This window comes from Tympanuchus pallidicinctus, unplaced genomic scaffold (assembly GCF_026119805.1).
Source record: "Tympanuchus pallidicinctus isolate F22 unplaced genomic scaffold, pur_lepc_1.0 scaffold12, whole genome shotgun sequence".
In the NCBI taxonomy this organism is placed as follows: Eukaryota; Metazoa; Chordata; class Aves; order Galliformes; family Phasianidae; genus Tympanuchus; species Tympanuchus pallidicinctus.
In genome coordinates, this window is record NW_026294637.1 from 2,118,502 (window position 1) to 2,137,265 (window position 18,764).

Genomic DNA, 18,764 nt, shown 5'->3' on the forward strand with positions numbered 1-18,764 from the left:
CTAACTGGTAGAGCTGTGCACAGCAATGGAGGCATAAGGCATGTTAATACGTTCTTCATTGCATTTCACTTGCTGTAAGTGTTCCAGTCCTGAGGTTACCCATTCTTTGCTGGTTGTTTCCTTTGCAGCTGAACTGCCCTGAGAGCAGCAGGGCCAGCAGCCAGCACTGGGCTCTCTCCCTTCCTGTTTGCCACAGGCTCCTCTCTGTGGGTCTCAGATGAACTCCTGAACCTGGATTGTGTAACCAGCAACTGTGTTGATGCTTGCTGCAATTAAATCACCAGCTCAGCCTTTGGCTTTGTTCATTTATTTTTAGCAAAATGTAGTAATCTGAAGCTGCAGTAGTAATTCTCTCCTTATATACTGACTGTGTTTATTGCAGTTTTGCCTGGCTTGCATCATGCATTAATCTTTTATTACTGATCATTATATTAACTCTCACCTGCCAGCTGTGAAATGACCTGCAGAAAGGCATTTAACAATTGCCTCTATCCACTGAGTTTGCTGTACACACTTTAATCAATGCTTAGGATTAAATTAATGCTGATAGGCAATTTCCAATACCTGGCATCCACGCGATAAGGGAATTGGGCTTTTCTGGACTTCTTTTTCTTTTTTTATTAACTGAAAAGGCGTATCTGTATTTCACGGTGGATCATGTAAACGGTAGTCCTGACTCATTGCAAGTTTCTGAAACCTCTGAATTATGTCAAGCAGAGAATCAGTAGCTTCCTTTAGGACTTCAGCTGAGCTTTTTAAAGGATGAAATATTATGATCGCTTAAACTGTAGAACAATGAAAGAGATTTTCTTGCAGAATTCACAATGTCTCCAGTTGGGAAACAGCAGAAAACAGTACATGGAAGGTGTAATTTAAAACAATCTGTGTATTTGCAGATTTCTTCTCTATCAGATTTTTAAAATGATGGCAATTTTGGAGGAGCTGCGATGCTAAGGAGTGTGAAAGTGATTTGTCTGGAGATTTTATACTGAGTGTCCCTGGAGTAAGAGATGAAAAGCAAATTTGGAGTTGCTCAGTATACAGACAAAAGACGAAGGAGTATGTTTTCTCCTGGTTACTGTTAAGCAGGTGCAATGGCAGCACAGAAGAGGAAAGCAAAGCACTCCTTTGCTTGGACTACATTTTGTTAATATTGCTCAATAGACCACATTTCCTTTTGGACTTCATTGCCACTCTAGGAGGAATGACAGATTTTAAAATCTTCTCTGGTGAACAGAAAGGATTAAGTCATGTTTTCTTTCAGAAAGTGTCTTAGTCTATATGAATTTCAAGCTATGGCAGAGGAGATTCAGGCTGGACATGAGGAAGTATTACTTTTCAGAAAGGGTGGTCAGGCACTGGAATGGATGCCCAGGGAGGTGGTGGAGTCACCGACCCTGGGGGTGTTCAAGGAAAGGCTGGATGTTGTGTTGAGGGACATGGTTTAGTGGGAGCTATTGGGAATAGGTGAACGGTTGGACTGGATGATCTTTTAGGTCTTTTCCAACCTTGGTGATTCTATGATTCTATGATTCTATGAATTTGTTATGGTCTAGGCATGGAAAATACTGAGGTCCAAGAAACAAGAATGCACTTTGTTAACTCAGGTAATATTAACAAATGCAAATTTTGCAGTATGTAATTGGACAGAGATGAACCCACTTTCTGTTAATAGCTCTTTACGTGCTCAAGATATCATACCACCCAGTGATTCCAGTTTACAGTGTATTACTTAAATAAAAGAGCAGTGGTTTTATATTTAATTCACTAACAAAAACATTCTCATGTAAATGTCGTAAGCAGAGTAGACTTCAGCGTTTGTTTACGTCCTGTCTCATGTGTTTCATTGCAGGTGTCAAGAAGAGTGTCCAATTGGGACATTTGGTTTTCAGTGCACACAAAGATGTGACTGCCAAAACGGTGCAAAGTGTTACCATGTGAATGGAGCATGTATGTGTGACCCAGGATTTAAAGGGATTCACTGTCAAGAAAGAATGTGTCCAGAAGGGTTTTATGGCCTCAAGTGCAACAAGAGATGCCCTTGCAATATTACCAACACCCTCAGGTAAGCACATCATATTATATACTGGTACAAAGACTGCTCAAATAAAAGCACTAGGGAAAAAAATCATCCCTCTATACCCACAGCCTTTTCTCTGTAGATTTAATTAAGAACATATACAATTTCTCTGCTTTACAACTTCTGATTTAAATGACCTCAGGTTTGGAACCATAAGCTTCAGTCCAGCCAGCTATTGAGCATTAACTATTTAAAAAGGTTTTACAAAATCTGAGACAGTGGGAAATGTGGATTTATCCTGTAGCTGCGGTCTTTGGAGCATTGAAGAATAATATGGATAATGTCCCCCTGAAGTTCAAAATATATAAATATGCTCAAATCCATCAATATATAAATACATAAATCCACTCAAATCCATCTCTTTTTTCATGTTAAATCTATAGACAGCAAGAGGACTTTCAAAATGAAGCCTGATTTGCTTCATTTCATGTCTTGTGGCAAATTACCTTGTTGAAAACACTTGAGGACAATGTATAAATAGACTGAAATCAGTATCACCAAGTCAGTCTGTGGAACTGTAACGAAGCTGAGATTGTCAAAATAGACATCTCCTCTCTCCTCATGGGTGCCTGGTTTTGTTCCTCATTCACTTTGTGTACGTGTGAAATGTTCAGAAAGAAAAATATCAGTGAAATGTACCTAAAATGGAGTAAGCCTCACTTAGAAGGTCAAGTCTCAGTGTTTTATTCCCTCTGTAGTTGTTGGTTTTTTTATTTGTTTGTTTTGTAGGATGTGATTCTTGAGGTTCTCATTATTAAGAGCCACAAAGAGACTCGAGCACCTAACATGAGATAGATTGAATTTATGTTCCCTTTGCAGGCTTCAATAACTTCTGAACCTTGAAAAAGGAAGAATTTAAGGCTTTTCTTTGTTATCCTGTTTGCTACCTTTTGTATCCCCTTGCTTACTGACTGTTGGAATTGCCATTTGGAGGTTTCTCACGTACAGCAAAGGGAGCCTGGACACAAACAGCAGCTGCCATGAGCTTTTCTGATGGCCTGGAGGGCCCACCTGTCCTTCCCATGTCAGCAGGATGCTGGGCCCCTCAGCTCCCACCTGATTTCCTCTTGTTACATTCCAGTACTGTTAAGCATTCACAGCCAATCCAGGCTTGTGTTGGTTTTGGAGCAGGATGGGATAAGTGATGCCCAAGCAAATACGCCCTTGATATGGACATTCTTCAATTTTAAACCTGCTGGCTGGAGACCTGACTGACTTGCTGATGATAACAAACCTACTTTGCAATCTTGTAGCTTACTAAAGTATAAACACCCTCCTCAATTATGTATGCAAGAAAAACTGCCTAATTTGTGTGCACACACACACACACTCACACACAAACACTTCAGGTAAATCTGTTTGTGTGCTTGAGATAGACTCTGTTTGACTCTGTCTTAGAAATAAACAGGTGATCTTTCTTGTGAATTCAACTTCGACTGTGAGCAGGGAGGCTTTGCTTCACTGAATGTTGGAGCTCACAATGGATTGCTTAAAAGCCTTGTGATTCTGATCATACAAGTCCTCTACAGAAAGATAGCTGCCAGCTCTATTGGGTTTGACAGCAAGGATGCAAAGTGTTTGACACCTCAAAGGGAGCTCTAGACAACAGGCTTCTATCACATCAGAGCATTCTGTGCATCATGATACCATTGCAAAAAATAATATCCCTGAGGCACGAGCTGAGCATTAGACACAAAAGGTTAGTGTTATGTTGTGCTGAGGGTAGGAGATGACTCCAGAAAAGAGAGCTAAGTTCTAAACTCCTGTATGTTACACTGCTCTGCCAGCGTGCACCACATTGACCTGCAGTAATTACACTGCAAACCCTCCTCACTGAAAGCTTTTACTTGTGTACTGTAGGGTAAGAATATGCTTCCAGATGATAGCTGACACTGTGTGTCTTCACCCCTCCTCTCATAGCCTGCAGAAGCCTGTGTGTGTGCCTCTTTTCCCAGAGTGAAGGACTGCAGGCCATGGCCAAGGATGACCTTGGTGTCTGTTTCTCAGCTAACTGCTCAATTCGTTAAGAGTCTCTTAAGCAGGGAAGGCTGTGGGTTTGAGGTTCATCCTGGGTTGACCAGAGGAGTGCCTGGGAGCTGCTCTGGGGGTTTGCCAGAAGGTCTCCTTGAAGGAGCAGTCTGGCACCATCTGGCTGTGAAGGAAGGTGAGATCAGAAGGATAAGAGGATTCAGGCAGGTGGGACATTGAGTCCTTTCCCAGCTCTTTTCTCAATATATGATTATTCCTACATGCCACGTGCCTGATCTGTGCCTGGCTGCTGTCTGTTAGATACTTTTTATGCTTTCTGTCCCATCATGTGTTCATCAGCTTCACTTGCAGCATCCTCTGCTAAGATTTTATCTCTATTCCCTTAATAAATGAGTCTAGTCTCTCCATTGATAAAATCTCCCTTTTTCCTGCATCTTATCACTGCTGTTATGGAACAAAGAGATATCAGGAATCTGTAGATCTCTAAATGTTCTTTCATTCATTCGTGGTACTTCAGCTTTCCACTTTTCAGTGAGCTCCTCAGAGCACTGTCAATTTCTGAGCTGAGGAGTGTCAGAGTTGATGGAGTATGACCTTCTCTAAAGGCACTTCATATTCTGAACGCATCTTTTACTGATTGCTTAACCTGTCCCATACAGAACACTTTTCTTCCCAGCCTCCTCCTCCCCTGAATTTTTGTGTTCCAAAGTGATTCATTTCCTGACAGCCATCTATTTATCCATTTAAACTGTTGTTTAAATGCTGCTTGTTGAGATACCTAAGAGTGTGGGATGATTTTATAAACCTTTGAAAGGTGAGGGAAACTTGCTTTTTGTCTGTCAGTGGTTTTGACTCAGCTGATGTGGTTATTGCAGAGCTGGAACAGTAAGTTCTGGGGCCTTTGAGGAGCAGGTTGGAGAGGAATGTTAAGAAGGACATTATCAGCTTTCCTATTTTCACAGATCTATCTATTTTAATATCTGAAGAGACCAACCTGATCATCCAGTCTGATTATTATCTAAATATTGGAAAATTTGGAAGTAACAAGTTCTGCCCCCAAAGTAAGAACGCACTGGAATGAGGTTGGCTCTGTAAATGTGCTGAATTGAGAGACTCACTCTGGCTTCTTTAAAAGCAAGAGGGAGTTTGTAAGGGAGACAGAATGCAGTGTAGACACCAAAAGAGAGAAAATGCTCTTAAGTAAGGGTTATTACAGCTATTTATTTAGATGAAATTACTTCTGCTAGTGTGTAAACTAAAAATTGAGAAATTCACTGGGAAGAAGTTGTTTTGACTGAGAGATGTGTGGAAAGCAAATGCAGGATTTGGAACAGACTGTACTGTCTGAAGTGTTTCTTTTCCCAATTTGCCTTAAGAAAGTTAAATTCCCTGGAGTGAAAGGAAACTGGTTTCCTCAAAATTAGATGTTTAAAAAAATTCAAAGGTCAAAAATGACTTTCTGCTTTTCAGTTCAGCTAGTGAATATAAAAAATAATAATCTTTTGTTACTGCAAATGCGACTCAAAAGCCAGGGAACGTATGGTTAGCTTCTGATCTGCAGCAACAGCCATGGAACAACTTCCTTCTCATGTTGTGTGTTGTGGACAGCTTCCAGTTTCCACCTCTGCTTGGCCCACTGCCAGAGAAACACTTGGCTGCTTGCACTCATTCTAGGCTTTCTACACTACTCCTTACTGTTATCCAAGAGATTTGAAGAAATAAAAATTGTTAAGATTCAATGCAAAATACTAATGTGTAATATTGCCAGGCTCTTTCAAGATTAAGGTTTCTTTTCTGCTCACAGCAGTTGGAAAGCAGATGTTAGTATGTTTGCTTTTTGGGGTCCTTCCAAAAGCCCCAGCCCATCCATTAAGAGGTGTGTATTTTAATGTCAGTTCATTGGTGGCATGGACCTTACATATGCCACCTTCTGTCCTGACAAAATGTTTTGTGGACCTGGAGAGGTACGGTCAGAACAGGAAGGGAGGAATTACACAAATCACATTTCTAATTCTATGTCCTATTCTTTGCTTACACTACTTTACCATTAACATTGATTTCAGTGCAGCTAACTTTTAGTTCACTGGCTAGGCTGGATGTATAGATGTTTGGATGGATAACAGATCAATTTCCTACCTATGGTTATGTGTTTGGGTACGTAGTTACAACACAGAATGTAAGTTTACAGAATACCCATATGGTAGGAGAGAAACATTCCTAACTCATGCATATATATGTTCATACACTATTTTGCATCATATTTGGTGCATAACTCTGCTAACTTTAACTAATGGAATAATTCACACGTACCAGAATATTAAAAACAGTAATAAAAACTTACTATCTAGTGACTTCAACTGCAGATCTTAAAAGGATTTCCAAAGGAAGAAAGGCGTCATTTTACAGATGGAAAAGATGAAATACAGAATTACATGGCCAAGATTCACTGGCAGAGTCAGGAATAGAACAGCTGTCTTCTGAATTTTGGTTAAGCAACTAAATTGCAGCTATCTTCAAGTTAGCACTGCATCTGGGCACTTTAATTGTCAGATGGTAAAACCGTCCTTTCTTTGAGGGGAAGATTACACGAGTGCAGGAACGCACAAACACAGTGGGGTTTTCCTAGCTCATCACCTAATGAGGAAATAGAAGGTGGCATGGAAAGGGCACAACGTGATCTTCTACTGGAGCTTGTTATGGAGTCCATGCCCGTTTTTCCCACAGATTCTTCTGCAAAGTCTCTTTGGTTCACGCTGATTATTCTAGTGCATGTTTGGATGATTGTTAGTTCTTAATAAATAGCCTGCATCCCATGCAAAAAAAGCTGTCCATTTGGATGAAGAAAGCAGGCTGGGAGTAGAAATTCTTACTGAGCATAGCATTTTCAATTGAATTGTTATAGACTGATTCAAACTGCCACGGTCATATATTACATTTGAAAGATTTAATTTAGCAAACAGCTGCAGTTCTCGTGGAACCATATGATACATGCAATAGTAGTGAAAACAAAGAAAAAAAATTCACCCTAAAACATTTCTTTAATGTTCAGCTTCTCCTCCTACTAGGTGATGATTAATAGACACAGAGGGGAAAAGAAGAGCTTTTATTATTTTCATCTAAATGTTAAGAGGTGCTGTGTGAACAACCATAATTTCAGGGACTGCTTTGTCAGAAGAATTTCATGGATAGTAGTTTGTTAAGCTGATGAATTGTTTTAATTACTCAGTCAAACACCATTTATGATGGAACACATGACACTCACAAAATTTGATCATTCTTAGCTGCAACAGTATGTGACTAACCTCTCGTACCAGTAATAGCCAGAAACATTCTTGAAAATTACATTTGATGAGGCTGCCTTGAAAATTAACATAAAGGATATTAATTTTATAGGTGTAAAGAAACCTATTTAGTCATGTTCGCAATACTAAACTATAGCAATAAATAATCATAAAGGAAAATAAACAGGTTCTGTGAAGCAGAAAAGCAGGAGGTAGGTCCATAGAGAGGTACCACTTTGCAGAACTCTCTCCTTTCTTGTTCTTAGAACGATAGAAAAAAACCTGGCTTGTGGCAGTATTATTTCTCATCTCACACCGAGGGCCAGACAGCACTATTGAAGTGCAGTCTTGAAGTGCAGCAACCCCTGGGGCATTCTGAGCTCTCAGTGAAGCCTTGCACTCCCACAATATGTGTTGCTTTGCCAAAGATCAGATCCCTCTCTATCCTCTCCTCTTTTTTCCCACCTTCTCATCAACTGCCTCACCTCCCCAGCCCCTGCTCCCCCTTCCCACAGCCCAGACACAGCCACATCCCCACACCAGCACTTCTCCAGCCTCCCCTTCCTGCTGCAGGGGAAAGTTAGTACCCTAAGTGAACCTGGGAGATGCTCTTTTTGTTTGCAGAAGAGAAAATTGTGAGTAGTGTTTCGTAGCAGAAGGAATAATTATTCCAAGATTTCACCTCCAAAGATGTCTTCACTGGGACCAAGCATTGCTTGGTCTTATGGTCGTGAATTTTGTTTCTACTTCTCTCTCTATGAGCTGTCACAAGTGTGGAATTGTCTGAATAGAAATGAAAGCCAGAGGATTCATGGTGGGCAGCAATGCTCATTATTCACCGTACAAAGGAACCTGACTCTTTTCCCTGCACAGCTGAAGTTTAGTCTCAGGGCTCCTGTTGACTCCTGCCCTGAATAAATTCTTGCTCAGGCTCAGTTAGTGATCAGTTCAGTTCACTATAGCTGAATATTCCCTGCAAAAGTATTTTTCCAAAGGACACGTTTCCCTTCCAAGCACTTTCCTTTCTACTTCTCCCTCCTGTAAAGTTTTGTGAACATCTTTAACTGAGCGTATTTCACGCAAATAGCATGGCATACACAGGGCTTAATTGTGATGTGGTTCATGTCAGTAACCCAAGTCACGCTGATCTGAGAACAAAAACATAAATGTAATGGGTGCAGGGACAGGTCCCAGGTGTTTGGAGGTGACCCAGCAGACTGGTACTTGGCTCCATATTCCGTGGCTGCATTGCCTGATTTGTATGGCTGCTTGTGTTTACCATCCTGAGCAGTTCTCAGGTTTGTTCTGCTCTTGGTGAAACTCTTGCTGGCGTTGCACCTGAAATGTTCTACTGAGATGTCCCTACAGTTCATAGACTTTATTTTTTTCTTCCGCATTCACATCTCACTAATGTCTGCTTGTCTTCATTAGTTGCCACCCATTGTCTGGAGAATGTAGCTGCAAAGCTGGCTGGGCTGGACTGTACTGCAATGAGACCTGTCCCCCTGGGTACCATGGCGAAGGCTGCCAGCTGGCCTGCTCATGTGAGAATGGTGCAGATTGCGACAGCATCACTGGGAAGTGCACGTGTGCACCAGGATACATGGTGAGTGGGAGCTGGGGGTCATGGGGCATGGCGTAAGGCGCCGCAGAAAAGTAAAGAAGATTTTAATCTCATTTCAAATAATATTTTCTCAAAAAGCAGCAAAACACAGGTTGCTTTTCCCCTTTCCGTTGTAAGTCCACACAATTCTCCTTTGAGCAGTGTCAACATTCTACTGCTGGTTATTTATTTAACATCAGCATTGTAAGTTCGTTACTGTTGTAAGCATAAATACATCATTTCCTATCTTACATTCTAAGTCAAGATGTAACAAAAAAGATGTCAGATTATTGTCTGCTTAGAAGAGCAGAAAAAGAATTCTCTTGGCCTTTCAGCATGTTCCTTGTCAGTCACACTGTGATTTTAATAGATGAAGATTTTTTTTATGTTACAAATGATAGAGCAATTTATGTCTTTTCTGAATATATATGGCAGGTGTCTTTTACCTGAGCATCAGAACGAACCTCAGACACTCTGTGGTAAACAACCATTATATTTTATAGATGAGATATAAAATGGCTGAAGAAATCAGCCACGATGAAACAACAGAAGGAAACTCAACTCTAAGTTCACATGCAAAGTACTTCTTTCACTTTACTTCAGGAACAGGCCATGGAGCAGATCTGCTGGTTATCTTTAAGAAGCAACGCTTCCAAAAGGAAAAAGTTATTTTCAGGAGATATTCTGCCACAGCTTTGCTAGAAGCTGTCTTTCTCTATTTTATGTCCTTACTTTTATATGAGTTATGGCTTAGAGTCACTTTTGTTCTTTGCTCCATGTCAAAATCTGAATCTGAATATTGGAGATTCCATCCAGTTTCCAGGGGTTCTCTCAGGTTGGGTATAAATAGACTTATTTAGACATGAGGGCTAGGACTGTAAAAAGTGTGCAAGACAGCAGTACTGTTTAAATACAAAAAAAAAAAAAAAAAAAAAAAAAGAGGAATAAAAGAGCTTTGAGGTTTAATTCCCCACTTGTTTATACTGATAGAAACAAGAATTTATCTTGTCTGCACACCAGTGGTACACACAGGTATTAATATAGAGAAATGGATGAAGGCAGAAGCATGTAAGTAACAAATGTAAAATCAAATGGTACCAATATCCTCTTTCTTATCAGGAATGCTGTTCAAGTATGCAGCACAAGAATATTTTGGGACCCTTTACTGTATGCATGTTAAAAAACCCACTGTTTGTCCAATATATATAGTTCCAAGACAGTGTTATTGCAGCTGTGAAGCCTGGGAAGGAGATTCCTATTGCATTGCTTCAAAATAATATTTAATCTCATAATAAAGAGCTTTCTTGCATTGACATTTAAACAGCTTGGTTATTGAGGATAGCTCTATAATCACTGAAGCATATTTAGGCATTAGTATCATTGCTCTCTCGTAATATACTATAATCTCTGGCAATTAGTCCATGAGGGGAAGTAAAGCCTTGAAATTGCTAATTTATTGCCTCTGAAGCATATTTGTCATTTGTATGCATGCCAGATGACTTGAGTTGCAATAGTTCTTTCAAATGCTAGGGAACACAGGCTGTAAAGAAGAGTTGACAGGAACCTTTCCTTCCTGCCCTGCAACGGCCATGTTGTGCTGCACTGCTGTGCTGCGTGGGCAGGGAAAGGCATCAGCACTGCTGACTGGCACAGGGAGGGTGAGAAAGGTGCCGTGGGTCAGCACCCACTCCAGCTTGAAGTACCATGCTCAAGACTGGGCTTTGCCTTCAAGTATGTATCCCTGCCTCTTGCTGAGGCAGTGGGGAGCTCTGCCTGCGGGTAGAATTTTGCCCTTGAATTCAGCTAGCCTGCAAGCAAATGCAGTGTCTGTTCTTGAATGCAGGATGTCTCTTCTGGCAGCACTGACAATAGAGTGATGCTAATGCAGAACTGGGCCGAGCTAATTATTCAGAAAAGCCCTAAATGAGTCCCTCTTGCTTTTTAAAGCAGGAAGCTTGGCCGATGCAGCTACAGGGTCAGAAATCTTGACATATGTTTGGAAAGCATATAGTGAGATCAGCATCTTACATTTCATAGAAACACGGGAGCTTATATAGTCGAGCAGGGTGATGTGTTTTTTACTAAGAGAGAAAGAAGAGGGCATAATGGAATGTAGGATGCAACTGCAAAATAGAATTGCAAAGGCATAGGGATTGGACCCATAGGACTTCGGGGTTACTGGATGGCTAGAAAAGACAGTGACCAAGAAATTACAGTCGCCTCCTGACAAAGCACTCCTCCAGCCCACTTGTCTTGCACAGATGGCTTGTCTTTTAACAGTGCCCTGCCTCCGTTGTGTCAGGGCAGCTGGGCTGGGTTTCAGAATGAATCATCTGCGATCACAGCCAAAACAGGGACATTTTGTTGGGATGCAGAACAAGCCATGAAAAACACAAAGCATCTGGTCACCTTTATTAAATGTATTAAGTGAAAAGGCAGCCATCCCATAGGTTGAAATGTACGTGTGCTGAGCACCTAATTTTTTGGAAGCTAAGCAGATTCAAGTTTTAAAATGAAAAAGTACATTGTAGCTCAGAAAATAATACATTATTTATTAGCTTTGACATTTCCAAAAATTCAAATGCCAAAGCTAAGTATTGGTGAGCTTGCAGTTTTGGATAGAATCTCAAAACCTTTTATGTCTTCTTTTTTTTTTAGAATGAATATGTTGGGTCAGACTCGCCATCCAAACTTGTACATACCTAGCTCCAGAAACAAACTACACTGGTGTAAAGGTGTTACTGGGTGTCTGTACAGGTTATTTGTATGAGACTATGCTCAAATGAGGGAATCGTACTGTTGTAACTGTGGAACTGGGTGTACTATCACACTGGGGAAGTGCAGTATTTTAACTTCAGACACCACATGTAGTTTTGTCTGAAGAAGAAACTGAGAAATTAGAGTGATTTCCACTATTTCAGCCAAAAAAACATAGTTCTTGGAGGCAGCCTACATGACAATGAAACTAAGATAACAGGAACAAAGGAGATGCAACAAAATCTTTCCCAAAATCCTAGAGCACACCCGGAGCTACTCCCCTTATGCCCTGGCAAAAGAGCCCATGCTGCTGTAAAGACTGTGCTTACTGCATCTCACTTGTACCAGGAGGTTAAGGGGTTGTGTCTGTTTAATTAATATGATTGCAGGGAATCATCATGCCAAGAATACCAATAGGGCCAATAGAGCACTTCCCTGAAACTTGTATTTTTTAAACATTTGAGGATTTCCTCTTAGTACTCGTGTGATGAATTGCCAGTAATGCTTTTCTGAAAAGTGGTTTTGAAAAGCCATTCTGCTGCCGTCTCAGTTGTGGCAAAAAGGAATCTGATGAAGCACGCACAGGGACAACTCAAAGATTACCCTTAAAAAGCAGAGAGGGAAATTCTGGACAGGTGGAAATTGGATCCTCTCTCCCACATGCAAACAGTCACTCCTTGCAATAAATTCCTGGGATGCAATTATGGGGGCGGTGAGAGGAGTAACGCTAACTTGCACATCCCCCTCCTTCCAAATTCCGATCTCAGATGCTCTTTTACAAGTCCGCTGAGTTCTGTTGTACTGTAAGAATGCAAAAGAAATCAGGATTTGGCCTGTCCTCTCTTCTTTTGTTTTTGATTCATTGAATTTTATTCCCGTAATTCAATAAATGTGTTGAAGAAGGCCAGAGAGTATGAATTAAGAATGACAGGAGACCACAGGAATCCTGACCTCCTGTCTCACAACCAACCCCCTGCACAACCAACCCCCTGCACCTATCAGCTTTCTAGCTTCTGAAATCATTATAGGTGCTATTGAAATACATCTGGATTCACCCTCTCCATTGCACAGCTAATTGCAGCTTTCTTGAGAACAGGAGCTATCTAGAGACCTCGTTCCATGATATGCCTTTGTTTCTTTATGGATGCTTTGTTTTCTTCCTTTGAAAAATGTGTTTCACTTCAGATGCTTTCATTCTGTCTATTGTAGCAAGAAGATATGTAGTAAAAAAATTTCTCAGCTTGGGATACTAAGAAAACTTTAACACTTATCTGTGGAATGTGTGGTCAGCTTTACTTTGATGGGCACTTAGGTCTATATTTCACACCTAGGTGACAGAACTTGTATTACTTTAAACAGTTCATCTATTTATGCTGCTAGTTTTTGAAGACCTGTCTGCTTTATTGAACCCCACATGCTGGCAAGCAAAGCTACTAGCACTTCATCACCAAAATGAAAGAATTCATTCTGACATTTTTCTATTCCTTGACTATACTGGTAGATCCCATGAAAGCTGATTCCTGTATCTCACAGTGCAGGAAGGGGTGGAAACTGCAGGAGAGAGAAACTCTTACTAGATTTTTCAGCTTTTGGAATGTCACTTGGATTCTTAAAACTTCCCAAGATGAATCCCAGCTCTGTACATCTCTTGTCATTTGCATCTTTTGTTGACATTGCATCAAAATTGCCTTTCAAATGTATCCTTATGTAAGTGCTAATGTATATATATCCTCGCTGAGCTCAGTGAGAATCTGTACACTCAAAGACTGAAACACAGGCTTAATTTGAGTCTATAAATACAAACTTTGCCTATGTGCCAGAGTTCCTCAGTGTAATATTTTCTCTGCCACAGGAGTACAAATTACTTCCCACGTGCACGCCTGCATATTGGACTGAGTTGTCTTCTGTAACTTAATCATGAACAATTGCTCAAATATTCAGTAAAAATAAGTGTATATTGTATTGCTACAAACCCATTCAAATGCATGGCCAACTTTCTAAGAGGTAATCTCTCCGTCAGTACAAATACATGCAGTATCAGAGCAGTCTAATTTTGCCCCATGCCTGCCCAGTGAGTAAACTGACCAATTTACCTTGCTGTAGACATGAGGAAGATTATAATTTTGTTTTACCTATGGAGGTCATAGGGAGCTTAAAGGTACAGTCTGTTGAGTATTCCAGCCATGACTGGTTTCCTTCTGGGACATCTCTTGTTCCTTGAAAAAAGCATACAGGAGAGAAGAAACAGTCTGTCCTTCTATATTAAGAAAAAAAAAATTAACCTGCTCTCTGGTCCTACACCTTTAAAATTCTCTCTGTTGCCTAAAAGAATAATAATAAAAAAAAGAATAAAGAATACATAGAATGGAGCACCTTATCTTATCTTCAGCTGAATTTTCCCTGAAGGACCAAAATCTCAGGTAGGTCTGAAGGAATTTAAAGAATCAATGGCTGTGGCTGTTTTCTAAACACTCAAGGTGATAAAAACAACTTTATCAGAATATTCCCTCTCTTCTACATATTTGCTTTCATCTTTATTTTAAATGTATCATCCTTCACCACTTCAGAAAGAAGCAGGAAAAATGAATGAGGCTTCTTTCTCTTGCAAGTCACTGGTTCAATAATAAAGTTATTTTATAAATTTCACTAAATTCTTAACATAAAGAAGTGAACCTAAGGTTGGAGATAGCGAATCTGTTTTGGGGGCTTTAACTCATTTAAATGATCTGTTTCTCTTTGAGATAATTCCAAATGTGCTTCAGTGGAAGCTCATTGCTGAGCAACAGGGCACCTCATCAAAAAGGTTTCAAAAGAAAAGACGAGGGGAAAAAATCTTCAATGGAGCCTGCATCCTTTTATCCTTGATTTACTGAGCATATCAGTTACCCCCCTTTGTTAAGAGCCCTTTTCATTTATAGGTATAAAATAAATCCAGCCATTTTATCAAGATGTTCTTGTTACCAATCACCAGTATAAATTTTACTTGCTGTAGGAGGGGAAAAGGTTTTGTGGCACAGCAGTTGTCCAATTAGCTGGAGTATCACAGGCAACAAAAACAGTTTGCCCAGTCTCATTTCATGAATTACCTATTCGTACAAGGAAGATGCATTTTCTTCTTCTGGTTTCCTATTTTATTCATAATCCAATGTTTCAATGCCATTGAGAATAGCTAGTTGTAGTGGCAGTGGGTATAGGAGAAGGCATCCATACTGTGCAGGTGGGTTTGAGCGTGGGTGGTAATTTGGAGTGAGATAATTAGTAATCAATAATGAAAACAACACAAGTTTTCCTACATGAAGCAGAACTAAAAAAAGCCTTATTTTCCATAGATGTATGTGCTTAGGCCTCTGGCTTTTCCTATCCCGCTGCAGTAACCTGTCTCTGTCAGGTCCCCTATGACACATTAGCTAGCAAAGACTGCTCAGGTGAGCTCATGGACACCAAATCAACACAATCCCCTCCCTGCATAAAGGTACCATGCATCATATTCCCTAAGAAGGAATGGAATTTGCCTGAGCAAAGACTGAATATTAAGGCAGGGTAAAACATCAATTTCTGTTATAAAATGGAGGATGTAACTGTGCTCTGGAAAACTGTGTTGGATCGAGTTAAAAATGATATTTATGTGGTGCTTGAAAAGTGGCTAAAGACAAAAACGCTATTAACTGTGGAAATATAAGTCACAATAACAGTCAAATCCCCTGCACTGACTATGGCTGCGTGCTGGAACTCCCTTTCTTGGTTCTGGTCTTTTGGAATGTATTCTCCTTGCAAAGTGCATTTCCTTGGTGGCTTCTAGATGAAGATAAGTCTGAAAACTCATGTGATAAATTTTAAGCTTACGAAAAACTTCACAAGTGGATGTGGAACAAGTAGCAGATCTAAAGCAGGCAGCAAAAAAACACTTCTGCTTCATTCAGCCTAATTAAGGGTGAGCTGGAAATTTTTTTCTTGAAATGGAAGAACTCTCACGATCTAGTTGAATGGAAGGTTTTTCTCTATCAGCTGTGCTGCAGCTGGAAGCTCTGAGTTTATTAGCATACATCAAAACATCACGTGCCCTGTGTTTTGGTTCATTCTCACATAAATAGAGATGGTCAGGGATCACTTGCACTCACCTATGTGAGTTGTTGTGTACCCCTTTTCACTGATGACAACTGAACTGTCCCACCTGTTTATGCATACAGCAGTATATATTTATGTCCATAAAACAGCTGTACTTTTATTTTTGTAGATCACAGGGAATAAATTCAGGCTATAGAGTTTTGCATCCCTAGGGTACAAGGTCTGATCCAGGCCAGGTCAGTACAGATTGAAAATTATCTTCTCTTGGCTGTGCAGCGGCTTGCATGAAATGACTTTGGTCTCAATCCAGCTCCCTGTGGATAAGTATGTACATCACAAACCCCATTTCTATCAGCAGTGACTGGCAAATTTGCTGGCACTCTGAGCCATTTTACCATTTTACCTTCACAAACCACTGCTTCAGGTCAGGCTTGGTGGCATGACTGCGTGATCCATTTCAAAATCCCCCACAGGACTTTTTCTAAGGGGCAAAATGCGGGTACTTTGAGATTTCACAGTGGCACCCTTCATAAGCACTGCATTCAACCCAGATTGTACTGCTTCTTTGTGCAATGGCAGGTGCCTTTCTGGAAAGTCAGTCTGCCTCTAAGATGGCCCTGCTTCATGTAGGCTAGGAAACAATGAGCAGCACCGCAGTGCGATGGAACTGGTGGGCTAAACCCAGTATTTCAATAGCAGCTCACAAATGGATTCTTCTGGCTCTGCTGTAGGAGAAGATATCCTACATTCAGAACCCAACAGGGAAGGTCATTATGGGGAGACCTCCTGTGTATTCCCAGGCTTTCAGAATAAGCCGCTCCCCTATTGATTTTTGTATCAATGAACCAGGTGCTTGCTGTCTATTAGGCTTGTTGGCGCTCTCCCCCCGGAGCTCCTATTGACCAATTAGACATTTCTGCTGGAGCAGTGGCAGCCACAGCGTTCAGGAGCCTGTTTTCCTAAACTCTAACAGCACTCATGTGAGCAGCTGGCTGCATGAGCCATAGGGAGGGGTCTTCTTGCACTTCAGGGCATCTGTTGTGTGCTGACCTATTGTACTGGTGTATTTAGCAAGGTCACAGGGTGCACAAGGCACAGTGGGTCTCCCTCAGTTGTGGAAACTGCATCCCTTTCTTTGAAATCAGTGGATTCTTTTGAGATCATTTTATGAACTACTTCTATTTCATTTTGCTTACTCTCTCTTATCAGTGTGTAAGCTCCAGAAATTGTCTGTGAAAGCTCAAATTCTCCTTTGTCAGCCCAGGTTTACCTGAATAACACTGCTAGTTCCAATAGGATTGTCCCAGATATACAAGAGTGGAATTTGTCTCAGTGACTGCCTCTGCTAATGAGAACTGATTCAGTTACACACCGTATGTATAATTTGATAAGAACTGTAAACAAGTCCCAGGTCTCTTCCACTTTCTTCTTATATTTACTTTTACTTCTGCTCTCTTCTGCAGTTTTATTTACCTGAATAATTCCAAAGTTTTCATAAGTGGGTCCAAAGGAAGCAGCTTCACGTAGAAACTTGAAATGTCTCTGTCTTTGTTATTAGCTGACATATTTCCTGTATTTTATCCTTAATTGGCAATGTGTCTGTGTCAAATTGCATTTCTGTTTCTGTAGCCTCATTCATTGTCACTGGAGCTCAGTATCCTGTTCAGACTGAGTCATTTGATCTGAATTTTGCAGAGGAATAAACTGCCTGCCAATAGCAGTGTCTCTATCCATCTATTAAGCTTATAAATGTGTATAGCCTTATCCACACTATCTGTGGATCTATGCATAGAAATGCTGGTAGCTGATTCTCTTGGTAGTTCAAATTGCAAACGAACTTTATTAAAGCCACCTAAGTATAGGATTTAAGTCACTGGTTTGCTTTGCATTTTATTTTCTGTCTATCTACACTGCAAAAGAATGAGTGAAGTTTTATCCTTTAAGATCAGACATGTCTAAGTGGGAAATCCGGGTGTGCTTTTTATGCCAAAGAGCAACTGAACTTCTAACAGATACTGGCCTCTTGCTTTTGGTTTTTGTTTTTAGGAAATGTGTGAAAATGTGAAGAGGACATCTGTTCATCTGCTTGTCTGTGATTGCCAGGTTATTTACCAGCTTTTCAAAAGCTGTATCACAAACCTAATTAGCTTAAAGCTGACATGAAGCGTTATTCATTTCATGCCATAAAGCATCTTTTCCACCTATGTAGATGGTTTCCTTTTTTTGCTTTAGTCCTTCCACATGTGGATGATGCAGCTCAGAGCCCATGTCAGCTGTGGGTGTCAGCATCATCAGCCCATGTTCACCACCCACAGCACTGCTTCTGTCAGTTCAGTGCCCTTAGCAAGAGAGCAGCTGAGGATAGCTGCTGCACGCAGCACATTTAACACCTCCTGGATTCGATCCATTCAGTCTGCATGGACAGGAGCTCGGGCATGCACTGATGTGCTGAACTTTGGCAGTTTCTGCTGCAGAAAGATGCAGGTCTCAGCTAGTGGCCACAGTGATCGGTGCAGGCAGCATGGGAGGGGAGTTTAGATGTAAGACTGTGCTTGGACATTATTATAGTACAGCTATAGAAGAATGCTAAAAGAAAGTTTGTATGTAGTGCTGAATTGTTGGCATAGCCAAACACTAATGGCAGATTTGCAGAATAGATGCATGCTATTGAACGACTGGGTTAGGTGAAAGTTGGTGTTCAAAAAGACAAAGTAATAGACAAGGGGGAAATAACTTTAAATAAGTACCCAAAAAGTGAAAATCTAATTTAATTACTACCACTCATGGAAAAAGATCAGGTAACCACAGCGGATGGTTTTCTGAAAAACTCAAATGAGTGCTCATCACCAGTCAACAAACCAACCAACCCAGAGCACCAGACAGAACAGTTAGAATGACCGGGAAGAGAACAAAACAGGAGAAAAAAAACATTTTTGTGCTATTGTATAAATCTATAATGTATCTAAATGTCAAATTACTGCTTACAGCT

At 40.6% G+C, this 18,764-nt stretch overlaps 1 protein-coding gene across 8 annotated transcripts in view; it reads left to right on the forward strand.

Annotated features, from left to right (window-relative positions):
- MEGF11 (multiple EGF like domains 11) overlaps nt 1-18,764 on the forward strand; it is a 263,692-nt gene that overhangs the window by 183,431 nt on the left and 61,497 nt on the right. For all 8 annotated transcript variants that reach the window (XR_008203908.1, XM_052672468.1, XM_052672472.1 and 5 more), the window contains exons 10-11: nt 1,853-2,065; nt 8,782-8,956. Coding sequence is in view for 7 of the 8 variants with exons in the window: in XM_052672468.1 (XP_052528428.1) it covers nt 1,853-2,065; nt 8,782-8,956 (388 nt within the window). In the remaining variant the exon portion in view is untranslated. The remainder of the gene's footprint in view (nt 1-1,852; nt 2,066-8,781; nt 8,957-18,764) is intronic.